General features: G+C 39.8%; 1 protein-coding gene across 3 annotated transcripts; it reads left to right on the plus strand.

Moving 5' to 3' along the window:
- Positions 1 to 793: 793 nt before the first annotated feature.
- CASP2 (caspase 2) lies at positions 794 to 21511 on the plus strand. Of its 3 annotated transcripts, XM_075510316.1 has the most exons (12): positions 794 to 880; positions 1339 to 1489; positions 6959 to 7126; positions 8841 to 8916; positions 10407 to 10501; positions 12029 to 12205; positions 13376 to 13504; positions 13966 to 14056; positions 18307 to 18456; positions 18548 to 18657; positions 19292 to 19474; positions 19659 to 21511. In XM_075510316.1, exons 1-11 carry the CDS (start codon positions 867 to 869, stop codon positions 19424 to 19426), a joined length of 1296 nt encoding a protein of 431 aa, XP_075366431.1. In that variant the 5' UTR covers positions 794 to 866; the 3' UTR covers positions 19427 to 19474; positions 19659 to 21511. The 3 variants fall into 3 exon arrangements, with proteins under 3 accessions (XP_075366431.1, XP_075366423.1, XP_075366440.1); XM_075510308.1 differs by having other exon boundaries at positions 19292 to 21510; XM_075510325.1 differs by lacking the exons at positions 19292 to 19474; positions 19659 to 21511 and adding an exon at positions 14171 to 14232 and having other exon boundaries at positions 18548 to 18662.
- Positions 21512 to 23515: the final 2004 nt, after the last annotated feature.

The following is a 23515-nucleotide window of genomic DNA, read 5'->3' on the forward strand; positions in this document are numbered from 1 at the left end:
ATAGAGGCAATGTGATTTTTTTAAAGCCAATCATTTCTTGCATCTTCTTCCTGTAGCTGCAAGCACAAAAGAACAAACCTGAATAAAAGCAGTACAGGTGTACCACGCAGGAACAGAAACTTTGGGTCTAAGCTGGGCAAGCCAGGACCTTTCTGAGTGCACCAAACTGCCAGAAGTCAGGAAGAAATTCAGGTGACCATCACAGACAAAAACTAGCCAAAACAAAGATAAAAAAATGTCACCAGCTATGATCACTAGGATTTTGTCTTCAGCATCTGTTAAGGGTTATTCAAGCCTTCGGACTTGTGTTAAGTTTTAGCATGTGAAACTCCCGTGCACCAAGGAACAACTATTGGCAGCTTTACATGACAACAGCTGTAAATTTGCTTCTGCTGAAAGGATGCTCACTTGCCTTTCCCTTCATATTTCACGTGTGCTCTGCATGTTCTGTGTGCTCCCTTTCCTCCCTTTCAATTACTGAACGTTACTTGAGCCCTTTTGTGATTTCAGCTGAAACGTACGTCAACAAAACACACGTCACAAAAAACTCTAAAAACAATTTCCAGAACCGGTATGTTTGCAAGGCAAGCTGCGTACCTGTTAATTCTACCTGCTCGCAGAATCCCCCCCCCCCCACTACTCTGATGTGCCAGACCGCGATCCCCTCTGTCATGACTCGGCCTCCACGCCTCCGCCCTGCCCCCCGGGGGCCCGCGCACGGCGGGGGCCGGGCGGGGCGGGGCGCGGCCGGCACGCGCTGACAGGCCACGGGAGAAGCCCCCCCCCCCCCCGCGGCCGAGCCCAGGCCGGAAGAGACACGAAACCTCTTCCGCGCTGCGAACCCTTTCGGGAAGGCCCGGCTGCGCATGCGGCGCGACAGGTGACGGCTGACGCTTGTTTTATTTAGCTTTCGCAAAGGGGGGGGGCTGTGGTGCGGGTCCCAGGCTCAGCCACGTGACTGGAGGAAGCGGGTCTCGCGGTTTGAATCGCTGGGGCTGCCGGGAAGGAAGGCGTGCGCGTGCGCGCGGGGCGGAGCGAGGGGTGGGTGGCGGGAGCGGCGCGGGCCGTTTGGCGGGAGCTCGTCCCGGGAGAGCGCTCAGCGCCCCGCACCGGCCTGCGGCCTGCCGCCGCCTGGCCCCTGCGGCCTCGGGAGCGGGGGGTGGCGCGGAGCGCGCCCTTCGCCGATCCCTGGTGGGGCGGGCGGTGGAGGCCTCTTCCGCCCGTTGTCAGGCGGCGGCTGCCCGCCGAGACGGTCGTCTTCTTCCTGAGCAGAAAGTCAGGAGGGGTAAGGGTGGCTCTTGCCGTTGAGTTTGGCTTTGGTCTCCCCTCTCCTGCCAGGATGTTGGTTGCGTGCGGCATGCAGCGATGTCACCAGGAAGCGCTAAAGAAGAACCGAGTGATGCTGGCGAAACAGCTGGTTTTAAAAGAATTGATGGAGCATATGATAGAGAAGGACATCATCACCATGGAGATGATGGAAATGATACAGGTACGCAGGTTATACTCGATTGCACCCTGAGCTTTATTTCTAACTAAGCTCAGTGTCGTCCTTGGCAGTGGCAGCACGGTAAAACTCATGTGTGTGTTACCTGCATATTTTAATGTGATTACGTATGGCAAAGTAGTGTGGGGTTTGCTTACAACATGTAGGAGAACTGTAAGCTGCTTTTGGCAATATGGGTTTTGTCTGAGACATACTAAATGGTTGGCTCTGCTGCATGCTGGTATGTAGTTGCAGCAGGCAGCGCTTCATGAGTCTGGTGGTATCTTTCAGTCTTTTGTTGTCATTTTATGTCTTTCCTTTTCCCCCATTTGTAAAAGTAGGAATAATACCTATTTCCAAAAGAATACTGTGAAAATAAATAAATGAATATATTGTAAGTCAGCTTGTTGTGGCACTTGTGCACCTTTCGCTTGAAGAATTTGTATTTCATAGGTGTTTTTGTAAATTGTGTGAAGAACCTGACATGATCCAAGACTTAATCTCAGATGACAAATGCTGTTTGTGGGCTTTTGTCACTTACCCTGAGCAGTGGGTACTATGAAGAGAAGTTATTGGAAATAGCTTGGGATTGCTCCCAGAGGTATGGTAATGCACTGAAGACTGTGCAGGATGGAGATACAGGTCTTCAAAGAGAAAGCAAGCTGGAAAGGAAATGACTGAAGATGCACATCAAGTGCATCTCAAGACTTAAGTAAGCAACTGAGGGACTTCTTAGTCCCTTAGTAAGGTTGATGGTTCTGTCATAAGAACAGATGCTGAAAAATAGAATTATGAGCTATTTGCTGGGCACAAGTGCAGGAGGTATGAAGCTGAGACTGATAAGGTTTTTGAAAGCAATGGGGAAATAACTTCCTGATGAATTTTGCCTCATTGTGTGTCAGTGTGAAATTTCTCATGGGACCTGTCAAGGATACCTGTGCTAAGCTGTGGGAGATGCAGGCAGTCTCACCTGAAATAGCTCTAATCCGTAGTGAAAGAGGACAAAGATACAGGAAGACAGTGAAAGTCAGAGAATGAATCAAGAATTGATTGTACTGGTTTTGGTTGAGATAGAGTTAATTTCTTCATAATAGCTTGTATGGAGCTATATTTTGGATTTATAATGAAAACAGTGTTGATAATACAGAGATGTTTTCCTTATTGCTGAGCAGTGCTTACACAGAGTCAAGGCCTTTTGTGCTCCTCACACCACCCCACCAGCGAGTAGGCTGGGGGTGCTCAAGAAGTTGTGAGGGGATGCAGCTGGGACAGCTGACCCCAACTGACCAAAAGGATATTCCATACCATATGACATAATGCTCAGCAATAAAGCTGGGGGAAGAAGTAGTGAGGGGGGACAGTTGGAGTTACGACGTTTGTCTTCCCAAGTAACTGTTATGCGTGATGGAGCCTTGCTTTCCTGGACATGGCTGAACATCTGCCTGCTGATGGGAAGCAGTGAATGAATTCCTTGTTTTGCTTTGCTTGCGTGCATGGCTTTTGCTTTACCTATTAAACTGTCTTTATCTCAACCCACGAGTTTTCTCACTTTTACCCTTCCAATTCTCCCTGCCATCCCGCTGAGAAGGAGTGACTGAGCAGCTGTGTGATGCTTAGCAGCCCACTGGGATTAAACAACGACACTGCTGAAGTATATAGGTGGTTAGCAGGGATGTTCAGTGGCTGGCCTGCAGTTAGTCACTGAACGGGTGGGAGAGGGGAAGAAAAGGAAGAAAAAAAAGAAAGGAAAAAAGCCCTCACAAAGGTAGGATAATGCCAGAGAAAATAATCTTTTTGGGAAAATGCTGCTGTAGTTAAGAAGTTTTAAACTGAGGCAGAAGGGAAGAAGACTAAGCTAATCTTCCCTTACAGGTATAATTGAGTAAAAGGAGATGCAACAATACTTAGTAATGGATTGTCAGTAAGGAGAAAGGTGTTATGGTTGATAAGTCAGGTAAATAGTAATAGCTTAGTGGAAAAATTGTGCCTAATACAACATACACACATAACTAAGAGCTTAAATGTATATAAATAGTAATAGCAGCCTGAGCAAGAGAACAAACTGATTTGAACTACTGTTGCAGGGTATGAATCTGGAAATTGCAGCAAAAATAGAAATATGGCAGGGATAGGAGGAAAGCATTCACAACTGGAACAGTAGTACTGCAAAATATGCATTGCAGTAGAAGGATTGAAGTGAAGGGAATGTTTGCAGGATAGTACTAGTCATAACAGTGCTATAGATAAGCAAAAAGTAATGTGCATTTAAAAAAAGATCACTTGAGTCAAAAACACTTTGTCTTACCTTTCATTTTTCTATAGTAAGTCTGTGAATTTGTAAGTCTTCTACTCTCTGGCTTAAATGTGAACAAAGGTCTTGGGAGTGCTGTTAGGTAGCCTATTCTTGAAAATGTATTGTGACGCTAATTATCAGGTACCTTAGTGGAAATAGGAGGAGACAAATGCCACTGTGTCTGACGATAGAATGTAGGTTTTCCTGGGTATTGTAACTGACTGGTTCTATATATCTCCCTGCTCCCCCAAAAAGTCAGGAAATCAAGAAGATCTGGATAAATAGTTATCAATAGCTATAATAGTTGATAGTTTTAAATAATCTTGTCTTAAAAACACAACAACTATACTCATCCTGTTGGTTTGATTTAAACTGAATAGAAGAATAAACAAATTGGTTCTGGAAATAGAGCACTTCACTTAAATAAACTTTTGTAATCTAAGGAAAGTGAAATAAATCGAGGAGCTTGGAGAGGAAGGAAGGATGAAATTTGTTTAAGTGTGAGGTGCTAACCAGTACTGAAACTTTACCACAAGTAAGAAAAAGGTGGGAGGGGAGGACGTTGCAGGAGGAGCCACTGAAGACAAAGGTGGTTGAGCTGGATGAGGAGCTCACAAGGAATATGAGAAGTGAAGAGTTTATAGGTGTTCACTGGAGAATAATTAATAAATAGGAGCAGCTTCCTTTGATCTCCAAAATGAGGAGAGAGAGTAAGAACTGACAGGAATGAATTTAAATTAGGTCATTCAGAAAGATACTAAAAAATTTGAGTTTTTTCAATTATATACACTTTTAAGAAAGAATAAAAAAAAATTGTGTTTATTGTGTAGCGAAGATGATGTACATATAATTACCTAAATGAAGGCCCAGAAGAGAGGGATTTCAAACACAGAGCAAAAATGATAGTGGAAATAAAGTGGGACAGTGGAAACAGCCATTTTTAAGATGAAGTCCAAAGTCCACTTCATTAGTGCCTTCTTGTCAGAGCATCAGATGTTATTCCAGAGCTCTAGGATGGACCTTTGAAATTGCAGATACGTAGCAAGAGCTTTCTCTTGCTTTTTAAACAAGTTGAATACTCTGTACTGTAATTGAAGACTCAGATCATGTAGATATGGAGATTTAAATGCTCTGTGTTGATCACTAGACAGTAATGAAGGGATCACTGGCTTTGACAAAGTGACATAAATTTGATTAGGATGTTTGTCAATATATGCTCTTTCCACAGATTCTGCATGTATATTCAGGCTCAATAAGAAGACTAATACTATGGGATTTTGACAGGAATTCAGAGTTTATTGTGCAACCAGTTCCTGTTTTGCAGATAATCAACTCATCTGTGAGGGTACAAAAATAAATTAAGGATGTATTAGAAAATAAAATGAAAGAAGCCTGTCTTATGAAAGTTTTACTTCTGAATGTTTGCTGAACATTATTTAGTATAGCCTAAATGTGGTGTTGATGTGGAAGTTACATGAGGAGGTACAGCACTTTGGGTACTTGAGGAAGCATTAATGAAGAAGTCTGCCAAAAGCTGACTACTGTACATACAAAGTGCAGAATATGAACATTATGGAAATTTCTTAACTTTTCAATAAAACTTAAGATCCACCTCTTGAGGTCAGCTTGTGTTCTTAATTATGATTTATGGCTTAGAGTCATAGGCTATGAAGACATACAGAGTGAAGAAGATTAACGATCCTAACCTGCAGGTCTACTAGAAAGGAAGAAACAGTTAGTAGGTACTTTAGAATATCAGCTGTCAATTTACTTATTAGGTAAAATAAAATTCAGTGGGCTTACAGCAAGATACAAGTATATGGAGCTGGTTATCTTCTACAGACTAATGGAGAAGTGTTACCAGGAGAAAGGGGCAAGTATTTTCATACTTCTGGAAAGGCACAGGTGAGATGACTGTATACAGTTCTAGTCAACAGTGCTCTGAAAGTTGAGGTTTCTGTGGGAATAGGAAAGGGTACTTGCATTGTCAAGGGAAAGAGGCAATTTATGAGGAGGCTGAAAGTGGCTTGTTTACTATAGCAAACGGAGACCAATTTATAGAAAGAAGTTTTGTAAATAAGGGAAGGGACAGGAGAACACTGAAGTCAAGGGACATTGTTGATACAAAAATAAATGCTATTAGTCAGTCATGAATGAACATAGGTCTGAAATTTCAAAATAGGTTCATAAGCATTGATTCAACAAGATTTTGCAACATCTTTCCAAACAACATGATGGGACAAAAGCCAAACTACTTTTAACACCAAGCTTGATGAATTTTATGAAAGAAACCAGATGATGTGAAATCTTCTGTAGAGGACTTACACATATGACTCGAGGCGTTTTTTCTGATTTTCCTGTGATTGCAAACGTAGTGTTAGGCCCTGATTCTGTGTAACTCACCAACCATTTCTCATCATCCACCAAAAGAAGAGATCTTGGATCTAAGTGGTAATTCAAAAAATATAGCACGAATTCCATGGAATTGATAAAATTTATTTTTGATACCCAATATTTAGTACATGATGTTTCGGTGTGGTTTAGATTTCACAGAGAAGGCTATTATTGTATAAATTATACAGTTTGTTGGCAAATGTCCCGTTAATATTCAAACAGTTAGAACTTCCAGGGACTGTTTTACAGATACATTAATTTAATTTTAGTTGTTACTTTTTCTCACATACTACTATATATTTCTTCATTGGTGTAAATGTTACAGTCTATACATATGTAGTATCCTTTTGGAATTGACTGTGTAAAATAAGTATTTTACTTAACGCTTTCTGAGGGATTTGCATTATTGGTGCATGAGACCATAAACCATTGGGCAGTAATGAAAACATATTCTGGACTTCGTATATTCAACGAGGGGAAACAGATGCTGTTCCAACAGTAACTAGAAGTAAAAGTTTAAAGAGAAGAGGGTGTATTAATGTGTGTGGTAATGTATGAATTGTTGACTTGCTGTGTTGTCATATACTCTCCCCCTTGAGCTAATAGCAACAGAGGAGTGGGATTGAAATCAACTAGGAAAAGCTATAAAAATGGATCCAGCACAGCTAAGCACAGTGATAAAACATTTACGTGAAGGAAAACAGTTGAATTGTTCTAAAGCTTAATTCAAAATGAATTGTGTTGGGGTGTTACTTTGAGTGTGGATTTTGTTTTTTCTCTGGATCTAGGCCAAGTCTGGGAGCTTCAACCAAAATGTGGAATTCCTCAATTTGCTGCCCAAGAGAGGCCCTAATGCCTTCTCAGCCTTCTGTGAAGCTCTACGAGAAACCAAACAGCAGCATCTGGAGGCAATCATCTTGAAGACGACATCCAACCTGAGCCGTGGGATTGCAAGGGTACAACAGTTTTAAAAAAATAAAATGGATGGGCTGCATTTCAGATTGGGTTTGGGCACAAAGTGATCTTTTACAAATGGAAAAAAAAAATTGTTTACAAAGGACAGGATGGATTTTCGTTGCAAATTGAAACTTGTAGTAGCCTTAGTAAAAGCAGAGGGGAAGAAATTTGGGAAGAAGAGAATTTTAACACAGATTCACAGAATGGTTGAGGTTGGAAGGAACCTCTGGAGGTCACCTGGTCCAACTACCCTGCTCAAGCAGGGTCACCTTGAGCAGGTTGCCCAGGACCACATCCATATGGCTTCTGAATATCTCCAAGGATGGAGACTCCGCAACCTCTCAGGGCAACCTGCTCCAGTGCTCAGTCACACTCCCAGTAATACTGTGTTTCCTGATGTTCAGATGGAGTCTCCTTGTGTTTCACTACCTGCCCATTGCCTCTTGTCTTGTCACTGGGCACCACTGAAAAGAGCCTGGCTCTGTCCTCTTTGCACCCTCTCTAAAGGTATAAACACCTGATAAGATCCCCCTGAGCCTTCTCTTCTCCAGGCTGAACAGTCCCAGCTCTCTCAGCCTTTCCTTGTATCTGAGGTGCTCTAGTCCCTTCATCATCTTTGTGGCCCGCTATTGGACTCTCTCCAGTATGTCCATATCTCTCTTGTACAGAGGAGCTCAGAACTGGACACAAGACTCCAGATGCAGCCTTGACAGAGCTGAGTAGAGGAAGGATCATCTCCCTTGACCCGCTGGCAACACTCCTCCTAATGCAGCCCAGGATACCATTGGCCTTGTTTGCTACAAAGGCACATTGCTGGCTCATGTTCAACTTGGTGTCCACCAGAACCCCCAAGTCCTTTTCTGCCAAGCTGCTTCCCAGCTGGGTGGCCCCTACCATATATTGGTGCATGGGGTTGTTCTTCCCCCGGTGCAGGACTTTGTACTTCTCTTTGTTGAACTGCACAAGGTTCCTGGATGTTCTTACATCCAACATGTTCTTAATTGGTGTGTCATCAAGAACCCAAAAGCTGCAAAGAAAATATTTTCTCTGAAATCTTTTAATTTAGTGTTCAGTGATTCTCTGAGTAGAAAGCTACTAAAAGCTAGTCTTGTCTGTTGAGGAGAGAGGGACTCTTCTTTCTTTCTTTTGTTATTTTTATTTTCACCTTTTCACTATCTGCAGTTGTCAGCATTGGACTAAAGGAAGAATTTAATAAAGATTCAATATTCTCAGTGCATTGACAAGCATGGAATCTCACAGTAAACATTTTATATGAAGAAAGGAAGACCAGATATTTTTGAGCAGACATGTTCGCTTATTAAAATGTAGGATTTATTAGACTACCCTTTCTAATTTTTTTGTTTTCAATTGTGCTTTACTATACAAACAATGAAATCTTGAAAGCAAACAAAAAGATAGGAATCACTGGACAAATCAAGTTTTGGCAAAAATGTAAGGTTTCCAAACTGGGGATTGGGGTAGAAGTAGAGATGTGCAAAGAAGGGAAGGAATTTTGTATTGACAGAAGGTGCTGCCGCTATCTTGTCATGATGTTTCATTTGGGTGTGAACCATAGTATTATTTTTTAAGTCATATATATGTGTATGTGAATACATGTATCTTTGTTCCATGATACGTACAGGCTTTACCGTAGAGAAAAAAAATAGCTGTTTTATGCTACTCTTTTTCATGGATTTATTGTATGTCTTGTAGCTTGAACACTGTTATGGATCAAATCTTTCATTCCCTGCCAGTGAATCATGTAATTCAAAGAGACCGCGCTGGATTGGTGAGTCACACATGACATCATGAATACTTGATTGGCTATCTGGTTGGTTACTTCTAATTTCTTAATACTCTCTTAACTCAATTCTGGAAATAAGCTTGCCACCACTTTGCTCATCCCAGGAGTACAGACTTGACAGTGAAAGGACTATATTATGATCAGATCCAGGAGGCAGAATTATGCTAGAAAATGAAAGTGAAATAGCATATTGGAAGAGAGAGACCAGTTTCTAGTCATCAGTTTCTAGTCAGCTTCATTTATTCTTACAGGAAACTTTGTTGTTTAAACGGTACATGTCAGAAAAATTTTAGATTTTTCAAAGATTTTTGTCTTTGTTTAAGATTTGTAATAGAGTTTAATTGAACTAGAGCTGTGAAAAGATACTGATTTGGGGCAGCATTCCTTAACTTAGACTTCCTTCTTAGCAAGTTAAGTTTAAGTACAAGGCCTTATATATGTTTCATGGGTCCAACATAGATTTCTGTAGTTTCTGTTGAGTGCAGCAAATGAGCTTTTCTTTAGCAAGCATTTGTGACTTAGATCAGGGAACTAGTTGTTGGAATGAATCTCCTTGCTAGTTTTCATGTTGCCTCTGGTAATGCCTGGAGTACTCATGTTCCCTAACCACAGCTTTAACTGTGTGCTGGTTACTAGGAGCTCTCTCTGGTGTTAAAGAACAAGTGTTTAGATTTTGAACACTTTTTTTTTTTTTTATTTAGGTGCAAAGGTTTTAGGGTTGGGTTGTTTTGGTTTTGTAGAGCATATGTTCCTCCCACCAGGAAAGCCATGTCTCAAAAGGCTGAAAAAGGATTTCAAAGGAGATTATGAATGTTATTAGCTCCGTTTCTTTGGCACAGCAGAGTGAGTGTTTGTCTGCAAATGGCAAATAGTTGATTATCATTGCCCTCATCTGCTGTTATCCAGAGGAAAGGTTTGTTCAGAGGCAGATAAACAAAAAAGGTCATTGCACTTTATGGAAGTTAGAAATGTCTAATTTGATAACTTATGCATGTGTTCAGCAAAAAGTAAATAATTGTATTCAGTGAGCATGGGAGGCCTTTTATGAAAGGAAAAACACTATTCTATTTGAATATTTCTAGCAATGGTTTGTCAGCCTAACTGTAAAAGGAGTAACATATTGTAACAAATGACAGAAAGCACACGGCTCTAATTTTAGATGAGAATTCTGTTTTCATACTGTGTAGAACCAAATTTACTAGGCCTTAGATAAGGCTAACCCACATACAAGACAAAAAAAAAGTTGCCAATTAAAATTATAAAAAAATAAGTATACCATTCCAGTACTTTTGTTTTTTCTGCTGTTTCATTGTGTGTCTGTAGTCCCTGATCAAGCAGAACTTTTAGAGGTATGAATAGTATAATACAAGAATACGCCTAAGACCACATACTTCAGAATTTGCAGGTTACTACCTTAATGCAGAGACTTTGTAGCTGGAATTTTTTATTGTTATTGATATGTTTGTTTTGCACAGAACCAATGGAACATTCCTTGGATAATGGAGATGGTCCCTTGATTCCTCCAGTGAAGTACTGCACTCCTGAATTTTATCATGATCATCAGCACTTGGTAAATAGGTGACAGACAAAATCTCCTTAGGATGTGAAAGATGTGAGGTGTTTGGATATACCAACTGAATATGCGCTACTTAAAACTGAGCTAAACGCATGCTTCATTGGGATGCAGATCAGTGTTGTGCTATTTGTGTAACTGAAAGATGTTACCAGTCATGTTTGATTTGATGTAGTTCTCATTTGCAAGTGTCAAGAAATTCTGAGAAGTTCTGTAACTCTATACAAATCTCTGCCTCTGTTTTTTGTTCATTAAGAGCTTTGTGAAATGCATTCTGTTCTGTTGCTGTGTAAGCTGTCAGTATTACTGCCTCATATTTATTTGTCTGCATCCTCATCTCCTTCTGTGTGATAACACACTCTGCAAATGACTGTAAGATTCTAGAACTGTGTTTCAACTAGTAGTAACAGTCTTGGCTGGTTTAATTGCCATCTTGTACCAGAACAGTCTCTCCTTAGGCTCAAGAACCAGATCAAGACTTGTGCTGGGTAGTACTGGGTAGAACAACTTGAATTTCTGTTCTTCTTCTGCAGCGTTAGAACTTATGTAGGTAGTCTAATTACTTTCTGTTTATTCTGTTTGTAAAGCTTAGGTTGTGGTGGGGTGAGCTTAAGGGAAAAAAAAAATCATTTCGTGTAATGGGGCAGACACTTTACTAGGGTTACATAATGTGCTAACACAACACTTCTGTCACAGGCTCTGCGTACAGCAAAACAGATTTTTTTTTTTTAACTGTCTATTGGGGAGACCTAATTAGACAGCATCAGTGTGAGCTTGGCTTACCTCCTTTTACATCTGCTCCTGGATACACCCTTTTTTATATGCTCCTTTGATATTAAATTTCACTTCCAATTTACAGGAGTGTTAGTAACTGATTTACTATTGATTTGTTGTTGTTAGAGTGGGAGGAGCAGAGAGGGTACTTACTTTGAAGACACCCCTCTTAAATTAGTTCACTCCCTGTTAACCTTTTTTGCCAGCCACATCACTTTCAGGATCAGTGACTGACAGTCCCGTGCTGTTAAAATTGCACTCAGTTGCTATTTTACATATCTATCTGCTCCCAACAGCAGTTAAGAAATGTTAGCTAAATTTTACATAGTGTTGCCCTAAGACCTTTGATGGAGATGACAGAAATATGTGGGGCTGTGCTGGGGTGAGGGTGGGGAAAGGGAAAAAAGTTAGCAAGACCTAATTCACAGTTTGAAATGTATAAGCTGTGTTTCTTTTAAAATGAGAAATAAGGCACGCTCGTATAACATCTTAATAATAGTCTTGTAGGATCATCAGTTGTGGACACTTGCAAATACAGTTGTCTTTGGGATGCTTTGCAATACAAACATTTGTTTTATTTATTAAAAAAAAAAAATTTTTCAAAAATTTGACCTGCTGTTTTTGTGCCTTCTCAATCGAGAAATCCTGCATATTATATCAAGCTGGTGTGTAGGGATTGCTGTTCTTCTCTAACACTTTATTATTTCCTTGTGTAGTTCTAAATTTACCAACTTTAAATCTTTTTCTCAGGCATATAAACTGGTATCAGAGCCCCGAGGCTTAGCACTTATTCTCAGCAACGTCCATTTCAGCAGTGAGAAGGACTTGGAGTATCGTGCAGGGGGAGATGTGGACTGTACTTCCCTGGAGATGCTTTTTAAGCATCTTGGGTATCAAGTGACTGTCTTTCATGATCAAACTGCACAGGTAAGGGGGATGGATCCCAGTACGTCACAACCAGTATGGATGAGAGTTTGTAACTGTTACATAAACATGTTAAGAGGTTCCCTTTGGTGTAACTAAGCTTGAACAAGAAGATGTGAATGGTCCCTTAGGAATAGAAAATAAGGCTAAATGGGATGATGTCTGCTAGCATACTGACAAATATGAAGAAGCTTGGAAGGCAGAGGACTTTACGATGGAAAGTAGGATCACAAAGGACCACTACTGTAGTCTGACCCCTTGTAGTGCAAGGGGCAAGAATTTCTAGACCACACCTGGATATGTGTTAAAACCACAAATGAATAAAGTCTTCAGTTTACTCTATCTAGACTTTTCCAGTGGTCTGCTATCCTGAAAGTTAAACTTTGCAAATATTTGACCTAGTCTTTGCAAGTGTAAGTGATGTTTTCATGTCCTTTCACTAATGGGGAGTCAGTTGCCAGTATTTATGCAGTTAAGTTCCGCTCTTTCAGTCTTTGCTTTGCTAGAGAAGTGGCTGTGCTTCACTTAGGAAAATTGCAATGTTCCATGACTAACTGAATCAAGCCACTCTCTTTCCCTAAAAATGCAATTGCTGTCTTCTCCAGCCTCATTTATTCTTATTCCTTTTAGATCCCCATGAAACAAAGCAGTACAGAACCTGTTCAAGAGAGTTTTGTTCAAGAAGGCAGCTTTTGCAACATTATAAGACTTTTACACTTGCCATGTTGTCAGAGTTCCTAAAGTTTTCCACTTTAGATTGTTGTGTTTTGATCACTAGTGTTCGAATACCTGAAGCACCAGAGTATTTACCTATTAAGTTGCTCCAATATCCCAGCCAGACTCAAGTGTCAATGTAAAACCTCTATAAGATATCAGTTCATTTCTCCTATGTTGAATCCATATATACCAACTCGGATACTTGCTGCATCTCCCTGTTGGCCATATAGAAATGTAGATGTCCTAAGTGATTCCTACTTCACAATGTTATACTTAGGACTGAATATTACATAAAAGAACAAGAACTTTTTTTTTTATGGAATACATGTCTTTTGTCCTGTAAATTTGATGTACGTAGGGTTTATTTCATAACAGGAGGGCCATTTGTGTTTTCCCTGTACGTTGACCCACTTTCCCTGTGCAAGTCTGGAAAGCATTTTTTTTTCTCTCTTCCAGGAGATGCAGAATGCATTGGAGAGATTTTCTAAGCTGCCAGATCACCGGGATGTGGATTCCTGTATTGTAGCTTTACTTTCCCATGGTGTGGAGGGTGGGGTTTATGGCAGTGATGGCAAACTACTACAGGTATATTCCTGGGTCCTGATGTGATGTGTTGTAGTAAGTTATATCTTGGAAAGTAACAATGAAAAGAGGAAAAAAAGTTAAAAAATAAAAAAGAGAAGGTGAAATGATGGGAGATTGAGGATTTACATTTTTTAAAAAGGAAAAAATAAGGGCTTGTGGGAAGAAAAGGGCAGGGGTCTGTCTATGAGAGGCCTGTAAGATAAAAAATGGCATAGAAATAGGGCAGGTAGGAGAAGTTATTTAATTCTCTCGTTCTCTAGAAGTACTAGGTAGAGTGTGTGAACTCAAACTAGTAGGAGCTGGGGGGAAGGGATGTGTTTGTCACACGGTGAGTTTGGAGATAAAGGAGAAAATATCAAGACTGGTGAGGTAATAAACAAAATACATGGAGGCAAGGTGAGACTGGGTTTGGTTCACAGAAGGCTGCAGTGAAGGAATATTTATTTTGTTTCTTCTCACAGTTGCAGGAGGCTTTCCGACTCTTTGATAATGCAAACTGTCCAAATCTCCAGAATAAGCCCAAAATGTTCTTTATTCAGGCCTGCCGGGGAGGTGAGTGCCGAAATACTAAAAGCCATGTATTTGGCATGCCATTAAGGCTCATTTTACACACATACACACCCTCACATTCAACTTGCTGTCAACTCTCCTCTTTGCTTCTCTCAGGTGTAAGTGGGACCCATATTCACCTCCCTCTGCCCTGCTGCTGCCACTGCATCTGTTGCTCTGTAAGTGTCTTTTGCTCTGCATGGGGTGTGTGCATTGACTTGCAGACCCCAGAGCACCTTAGTCATAAAAAACTCTATCATATGCCACTCATATATTGAGGCTTTCTCTTGCTATGCCTGCAGTAGGGGGAGTGGGGCATATGGTGCATCAAATTGCAGCACAGCATGGAGTGGTACACTAGCACTGGAGTCTTGTCTGAGGTCCTGTCTTTCTCTTGATCCAGGATGTGTTGTGTGTCTGGTGCTGTTGTCTCTTGAGCTATCAGGCTCCAAGGCTGCTTTTTTTTTTTCTTTATCCTGCTTTCCTCCAAATGACCTTTCCTTACACCCTTTTCCACATACTATTGTAGTTATAGAATTCTTTTCTTGATTCTCAGAGACTTGTTCTTTTTCCACGCTTTCTGTTCCTATTTTTCTTTAATTCTGCTGTTCATTTTCCCTCCTTTAGTAACTAAACACGACTGTAACTAACTACCTTTCAGATCTGCTAATGACCAAATTTTCCCTCAAGTGTTTGGACTTTTTGAGATTGCTGTGAAACTGCAGATTCTCCAAAGAGAAGTTCTGTCTTAGAAAGCTTTGTTTTTTCCCTTGTGGTAGAGAAGTTTTTCTAGCGTGTGTGCTTTTTCCCCCTTCTTTTCCCTTGTTCCTTCCAATTGTCTCCCTTCTTTTTCATTTTTAGCTGAGTTTTATAGTTTGTCCTCTAGCCAAGAGAATGTTTCCTTCACCTGTTACCTACTCGTGTTTAATCCTAATGCAGAGAAAAACCTAGAGTCTACATGAACTATTTTGGATATCAAAAATATTTGATCCTTTAAGCATTTGGAAATATTGTAACGTGCATGTTTACAATATGAATGGAATGTGATTGCTTTCCTTATGTTATTGAACCTTTAGATACTCTTGAACAAATGTGAATGTGCAGACTCATAACAGTGTGGAACTAAGTGTAATAAGCCAGAAGTGGCAGCTGACCTAATTAGGTAATTAGGTTTATTTGACTTTAGGTAATGTTACCATAATGGGTCTGTTCACATCAACAAATCAGGCTTGGCCTTCCTATTCCCAAAAAGGTTTCAGTTAAGAAAGCTATGTAAAATGCTGCAGAACTGGGATACTGCAGTAGGCAAAGGATTGAGACTTGAGCAACTGAAAGGGAAAAATCTTTCTTTAATTTAAAAAAAAAAAAAAAAAAAGCACAAAACTGCCTTTTTTAACCTCTCTTAAACCTTGATTAATAGCTGGAGGGGAAAGCCAGTTACAAAGCAATTGAGCTGTCAACAAAAATGTGTACCTTTTCATGTTAGCATTCAAAGGTTAGACTAGCCAATACAATTTTTTTTTTTTAAAGCATCATTTAAAAGACTGTATAAATAGTGTGGACAACTTTAGATTAGTAGTTAGTCTATGCCATGCAAGTTAGCTGGATCCAGTTGAAACAAAATGAGAAATGCTTAGGTTATTCTTTTTCCCTAAGTTTATGTAATAGGCCTTATCTGTCTTCTATTAATGACACATTAAAAATGTCGATAAAGAAGAGTTGGTACAGTCTACTTAATTTCCAAAGGGCCTTTGGCAGGAGTCTACTAAAAAAACTGAAGTAGTGCACCTACAGGCATGGATCAAAAACCAGTGGCAACAGAAAGCAATGGGAAAAGACAAACAGTCAGATTTCACTATGACATAAAATGAGACTTTGAAGCTGCTTAACGTCTGTGTTTAATACAGTAGTTGATCCAGAAAAGTGAAGAACTGTGGTAAATAATGACAAATAGGTAGTTAGCAGTTATTTAAATCAATTGGGATAACAGCAATCTGGGAGCTTCAGTAAAATTTAAACAGATGGGATCAATCTGGGTGGCAGTTATTGATGATATAAATTAAGAGGTTAAGTATGCAGAAGAATAGCCTGATAGGGTTAGTGTTTTACACTTTTTAGTTACATTGGTAAGTTGACTGGAATGGTGTTTGAAGACAAATGCATGAGGAAGACATCTAATTCTGAAGCTTTAATCAAAAAGGTTTTTACTTTATACATTATGGGATGATGACAGTGTGAATAGTATAGCTTGACTGTAAAATTACCTGAGTCTTATCTGAAATAACTTACACTGTGAACAGGACACTAGATTTTTAAGAAGATATAGAACTAAAAGGATTTGGAGAAGTGTGATAAAAGACATGAAAAAAGTGTGGTTAAAAATGGAAAAATTTGCGTTGATACTTTAAAGAGATGATGAAGCAACTTAATGGAAGTAATAATGAAATTTTGGGCTATGGAGCCTTAATATAGGCTGTATCTAGCCTGTCGGACAATCACACCCCTCCCACTGCTGCTTTCATTTTGGAGGAAAAGAACAATGTTGCTGACTTATGAACTGACCATTTCCTGTGCATAATTATGAGATGCCACCAGTGCCACTGCCTGTAAAAGGGTTAGAAATCCAAATGCATTTCTTAGGCATGACTTGGCCACAAAAACCTAGAGCCATCATAACAGGAAGGCTTCTGAAGTGGACACTTATGCCTCCTAAGACTAGAATCTGACCCATGCTGTTAGGAAGTAAGTAGAAAGTAGATTCTTATCTTACAACAAAAGGGCAAAATTATATAGAAAACCTGTAAAATGTAGTTTTATTTTTCTTAAAACATAGCTGGACTATTAAAGTTATTGCCACAAAGCAGTTAGTCTAGGTTACAATGGAAACTCTGCATCATGTAAACAACCAATTGAGAACAACTACAGTTGTCATAATATATACTAATGAATTCTGGAAAGGACATTAAATGTTCTCCAGGTTTTAAACTAATCTCCATGTACTGGATTCCTCTCTCTCGTGTTTGGGGTCAAATTATTTTGCATTTTACTATTGCACAATTTATGCTTTTTATTGAAACAAGTGATATTATAGGCAGGATTTAGAACTAGGTGAGATATTTGGTCCATATTTTCTTGATGTTTTGGAGGCAGACCTTAGCAACTGTCGTGATTTAGCCCCAGTCAGCAACTAAGCACCACGCAGCCGCTTGGTCACCCTCCCCCCTCCCGGTGGGATGGGGGAGAGTATCAGAAAAGCACAAGTAAGAAAACTCATGGGCTGAGATAAGAACAGTTTAATAATTGAAATAAAATAATTATAACTTAAAGAATTGTAATGAAAAGGAAAATAATGAGAGAGAGAGAGAGAGGAACAAAACCCAGGGAAAAACAAAAAACCAAGTGATGCAACTGCTCACCACCCACCAACCGACATCCAGCCAGTCCCTGAGCAGCAATCGCTGTCCCCTGGCCAACTCCCCCCAGTTTATATACTGAGCATGACATTGTATGGTATGGAATAGGCCTTTGGCCAGTTTGGATCACCTGTCTTGGCTGTGCCCCCTCCCAGCTTCTTGTGCACCTGGCAGAGCATGGGAAGCTGAAAAGTCCTTGACTAGTGTAAACATTACTTAGCAACAACTAAAAGATCCCTGTGTTATCAACATTATTCTCATACCAAATTCAAAGCACAGCACTATATTAACTACTAGGAAGAAAATTAACGCTATCCCAGCCAAAACCAAGACAGCAACTAAAGTTTCAGCTCTCATTTGAGTTCTGCAATAAGTAGGTAGTTAGCATTGCAAACTAGACAAGGCATTTTTGGACATTTCTAAGGTAGGTAGAAGTGGAAAATAGAAACTTTTAGGTCTAGGCATCAAATCCTTCCATGCATGGTGAAGAACTATCAGAAACTTCTTTGCTTTCGAGTTATCCCATGATCTGCATAGGAAGGGAGAGGGGAAAAAAAATCAATTGGCATGCGGACTAACACGTTAGGTTGAGCAGGTTCAGCACTTGTTGGTATCTGCATTAGTTTGTGCAGAAGAACTTTCAGATGAGTTTTAAAAACAGCTGAAAAAGCCTAAAGTTCATGCAAAAGCTTTCTGCTTGACAGCAGTTGTGGGGTTGCTGACCAGAGCCCAAACTAAGAAAGTACAGGAAAACTACACCCAGTAATTCAGGATAATTTCTCCCCCCCCCCCCCCCCCCCCCTTCTCCCCGCTCCCCATCCTTGTTTATTGCTTCCTCAGATGAGACGGACCGGGGAGTGGATCAAAGAGATGGGAAAGAATGGTCAGATTCCACAGGCTGTGAGGAAAGTGATGCAAACAAGGAAGAAAATCTCAAGCTGCGTCTGCCTACATGCTCTGATATGATCTGTGGATATGCTTGTCTGAAAGGTACTGGGGAGAGGCCCTAATTGTTAGGGCATAAGGAAGTTTTATTTGTCTGTGTTCCCCAGAAACTTCATCATACACACTTTCTTCCCAGGGACTGCAGCCATGCGAAACACCAAGCGTGGATCCTGGTATATCGAGGCTCTCACCTCTGTATTTGCAGAGGACTCCCAAGACACTCATGTGGCTGACATGTTGGTGAAGGTGAGCTGGAGTGTCTTTCCTCTCCCATACTTACCAAGTTTCTGAAGAGCCTTCCAGTGCTTCAAATTGCTGGGATTAATCTACTATTAAAGCAATTGTTCTTGCCTTGTTTGTAGCAGAATTACTTCTTTCCCCATTTATATATGTATACATACATACATATATATCTCTCTCCTTATATACAGTTCCACAGCAGTTTAATGAAAGTAAAAATGCTGTTTCTTTGACCCCTTCTATTGCACTTGTGCGGTCATGTGGTGATCTTACGAGAAGAATTAATATGGCTTCCCAAGAATTACTTTTCTTCTATAGAAATAGCTTTTTTTCAGGTGGATTCATTCCTTGAACTGGCCCACCACATAGGTGCACAAGCACTTGCATTCACATAAGGGAAAGATTAAGAAAATGGGGGAAGAGGGAGTGAAGACAACAGTGTGACCATGGCAACTTGAGCTGCTGTGGAACTGCACCCTAGTTCTTTATCCTTCTTATAATTTAGACAGACAATACATGGGGGACTACTTAATAAATTAAACAGAATAATCTCTGAGTACAGAAAGCAATGACATTTTTCTTACTTCTGTCGTCTTAATCCTTCTAGTCATTTTATTTTTTTTTTTAATCTCGCATCCAGGTGAATAGGCAAATCAAGCAACGAGAAGGTTATGCCCCAGGCACAGAATTTCACCGCTGCAAGGAAATGTCAGAATATTGTAGCACGCTCTGTCAGGACCTTTACCTGTTTCCTGGCTATCTGCCAGGAAAATAACCCTGCCAGCTCTGTTGGAAGAGAGATACTGCCAAAACTGAACTTTGAGTATGAATGTCTATGTTTTCATTCTTATGGGCTGTGACATCAGATGCACAAGCAAGGAATGCTTGTTTGTATCTGGCCAGTCCAATTCTTGATGTCTTTCTAAAATAATCTGGCAACTCTCTTTGTAATCTGATTCGGTTCAGGGTTTAAAATTCTAATATCCTGACTTATTCCATATGTATAGAAATTGATGGAAAGAGGATCAGCACTGGAACTGGGAAGAAGTGGGAACATCCTTTGGAAGGAGACGTAAGGACATTTGTAAGCAAAGTGAATGTGAAAAGGGAAACAGACTATTCATATGTGTTTTTAAAAGTTAAGCCTTTCTGAAAGGAAAATTATTCATAAAATGCTACTTATCTTATGCTTGTATTTTAAAATTTTTAAATACTTTCTGCCTGGTTCTTCATGCAGGACAGTCAGCTCCTGTGCACATTAGAAAAGGGCTCCCTTGTGGAGGAGAATCCTTCCCCTCTCTAAAATGGAAGGTTATTGGATTATGGACAATAAACAATACAATGGAAGTATTGTTTTCAGTACTTGGCACTTTCCTATCTATTGTGATCACTTAAAAGTCTATTTTTGCACATTCCTTCTGTAGCCAAGTTATCAACAGAACTACAAGACAGTCCAGGTTATCAGCAAAACAAATAGAGATCCAGGATTTCTCATACAGACAAATAAGCCTCCATAAACTGCCCCAAAAATAGTTTTGGATCTAGAAATTCTAGATTAGCTCCCCTTAGTCCCAAGAGTGAACAACTGCCTGGAATATTACTTTTGAGGAACTTGTTTGCCATAGTACCTGTGTGTCTCAACAGGCATAGCATTCAATCCACCAACTTCTCAGGAGTCTGTAAATTGCACTGCACAACTGAATCCCTGAAACCCTACAGCCTTGTACAAAAGTATATTTTGTCTTTTGTTTAATTAACAAAAATAATCAAGGCAGCTCTTTACAGTCTAAGCATGTTGCTTGGATTATTTATCACAGCAGTTTGTTTCCCTTTTAAATGAAAGGGAAGAGTTTCACATTATTACCCTGTTATGCGAGGTTTTCTTTCTTCAGCCAAGATCATCTAAAGCTGTTTGTTTAGCTAATATTGTTTGCAAACTGTCATTTCAACTGGTCAATAAGAAATGTTGTGGCATAATCCATCACTTCTTTTGGAAATTTCCTACACAGTCTCTTCATGCTGTAATTTGTCTCTTGCTTGTGTCCAGTTGCAGTTACTCCCATTTGATGTGATGGGCATTGTTCTCTTTTTGTGGTAGAGCCTAAATCCTGATATACTGGGTTACATATGGACTAGTCTGTTCACCTGAGTCTCGATCTTCTCCATTTTGTAGCAGTAAGTTGGCATAGTTTCTGGCTTACTCTTTTTATGTAAGTGTGGCTTTTAAAATATTTTTTCAGGATAGAATTATGAATAAGAAGCACAAAGGGATATGGAGGGAAGCTGGAAAATTAGGCATGTACTTTTCATTGGTCTGCCTAGGAAAATGAAGTCTGTGTTTCCTCCAGCTGACAAAGGTGCCGCATTAACGTACATCTTGCACTTATCTTACACACAACATGTGATAAACAGAACAAGGATCATACTTGCCAATTGGTGCCTTACTCTGAAGTTTAAGATACCAGTTTAGGGGCTGTTGTACCTCCCTGGAGTATAAACACTTTCTTCCTGAGTGCTCCCTCTTTGAAATGGTGCAGTATTTTACAGATAATGTATATTGATGAAGCAGTCCACTCTGATGGATTCAATTTCTGTAGGATTGCATCAAGTTGCATTATCACTGCCACTTTCATATATACTTTTTGTATACTTGTATTTTACTGCCTTGAGGTGTCAGAATAAAGAATTCTTGTTTGATTAATCTGTGCAGTATCTTCCATTTTGAAAGTTATACCTCTGTACAGAAATGGAGCTTCTATATAAAGAGAATTTTGCATAATTTCTTGAGATAGTACCTCCCAGAGGCACTTTTGAACTCTCAGGCAGAAGCCTGCTACTTGCTAGCTGCAGCCAGTATGGGCTGCTTGTGAATTTTGATAACACCTGGACTAAAGTTAATACATTTTTAATAAAGAGATATAAGGCAGAACCACTGATTAGGAGGCTGATGTTGTGTTTCAGCACATAAAATATTTAGACTGGGAAAATTGTGGGCTTGGTGTTCTCAAAAGAAGAGTTGGTGCCAAAAAGAAGGTTTCCTGAAAAAAAGGAGTCTTGGAAGGAGGAAGGGCCCATAAAGAAGGTGAAGATACCAGCTGGAGGAAAGATCCTGGAAGTGGGACCAGGGGATCAGAGCTGCATGGAAACAAATGCCAGGGGATGCCCAGAGGCCTTGACCTGTAATGCCCAAGACTGGTAACTCTGAGCAGCTGCACAGCACAGAACCAACACAACTTTCTGCTCCACCTTCACAGACCAGCAATGCTCTCACTGCTGGGAAGGGAAGTCGAGACCTAGGTAATGCACCTGGGATAAATCCAGTGAGTAAGTGTGAAATACGAAGGTACAAGCTCTGTTCTCATTAGTTCTAAAATAAATCCCAGTATCCATATCCACCAGAGGTTGCCATTTACTGTCTCATCCGTGACACCTAGAAAGGTGCTTCCTGTCTTCTAAGTTCTCTTTTTTTATGGGAAGAGTACATTGTTCTTTCAATAATACCAAATTCTGGTACAGGAAATCTAGTAGTAATGTTAGCAGTGGAATTACCAACATCTGCATGTGCAGAAAGTGTTTCAGTAGTACAGAAGATGAAGTAAACAAGATTTTTGTATTTTCAGAGAAGTAAGTTTTGAGCTACTAGCATAGTTTCAGGAATTACTTTAATAGCTGAGATAGCAGGAAAGTGTTAACTGGTTCACATCTTGGCTCAAAAGCAAAAGAATAATAAGGTCAAAAGTTCTGTTTTGTGGTACAGGGAGTGAAAACAGCAAACAGGATGTAGACCAGGTATTTTACAAATCTTCCGCTGCATAAAAATCATTGTATTTATTAGTAGAACAATTGAGTAAGTGAATACAATTCTAGTAATTCTAAACTGGTTTTGTTTCCTTATATGCCATTATGAAAAGTAATAGATACTCAGAGGATTTGACTTTGTAAAAATAGTCATTGATCTCATTGAAAATTAGGATGTACAGAATGATATTGAAAGAGGGCATGCTTTCCAAAACACCAAAAGATTTGGCTAAACATCTATAAAACATCTTGTAAAATAAAATTTATGCCAAGCTAAGATTCCTAACATACACTGTACCTGTGTTGTGCAATGTGTTCTTACCCTTGTCTTCAGGGTGTGAGAATTCTTCACTACATCACAACACTAAATTTTTAAGTTAGGAGAAGGAAATGCAAGAAAAGAAGATACTGTTATGTAATAGATTATCTTCATTACACAGTGATGATGTCATTAGCATATGCATACAGAAAACAGTTTCTTTTAAAGGAAAGGAATGAAACAATCTCCATAGAAGCTATAATCAACCATTGTCACAGGGTCAGCAGTATTGGTGAGGCTCTTTCACTAGGCATGAGTACTAAGTCTTACTCAATGCAATTTGGCCTAGTGTTGCTGCTTTTGCCAATTCTACTTGTAGAATTCTCTCTTGTGAAGGTTTAGTATTCTTTTGTTTCTATTCATCTGCATTTGGTACCTTGTTTATGGTCACTGTTATGTATAACTTAGTCTCCAGACTAGTTTTGCATAAACTGTTACGCCTGTGTGCACAAATTCTTAAGAAGACATCTCTGTAATTCACTACATCTTTCAAAGAGCTCAGAGTTGTGTTCAGCTTCTCTAACTTAAGAAAAATAACTGGAATTGCTGTGGTTTAGGCTGTTGATTTTTTAACTTTTTTTCCGTTGTCACTCCTAAAAGTTCTGATTTTCAGCTGCAAAATAAAGAGAAACTAACACCTCTCATAGAAACCATGCTTTGACAACGGTGAGCATCGTGCTGCATTGAGAAAATACTTAGATTTGGTTCAGGTTGTAAAGAAAAACACAAACTAGCTAGCTGTTAGTA

Source organism: Mycteria americana, chromosome 1 (genome assembly GCF_035582795.1).
Source record: "Mycteria americana isolate JAX WOST 10 ecotype Jacksonville Zoo and Gardens chromosome 1, USCA_MyAme_1.0, whole genome shotgun sequence".
In the NCBI taxonomy this organism is placed as follows: Eukaryota; Metazoa; Chordata; class Aves; order Ciconiiformes; family Ciconiidae; genus Mycteria; species Mycteria americana.

Excerpts from the sequence above, each read along its gene's own strand:
- CASP2 (XM_075510316.1), top strand. Across the intron at positions 12,206-13,375 it reads TTCATGATCAAACTGCACAG|GAGATGCAGAATGCATTGGA; the intron begins GTAAGGGGGATG and ends TCTCTCTTCCAG. Across the intron at positions 14,057-18,306 it reads TATTCAGGCCTGCCGGGGAG|ATGAGACGGACCGGGGAGTG; the intron begins GTGAGTGCCGAA and ends TTGCTTCCTCAG.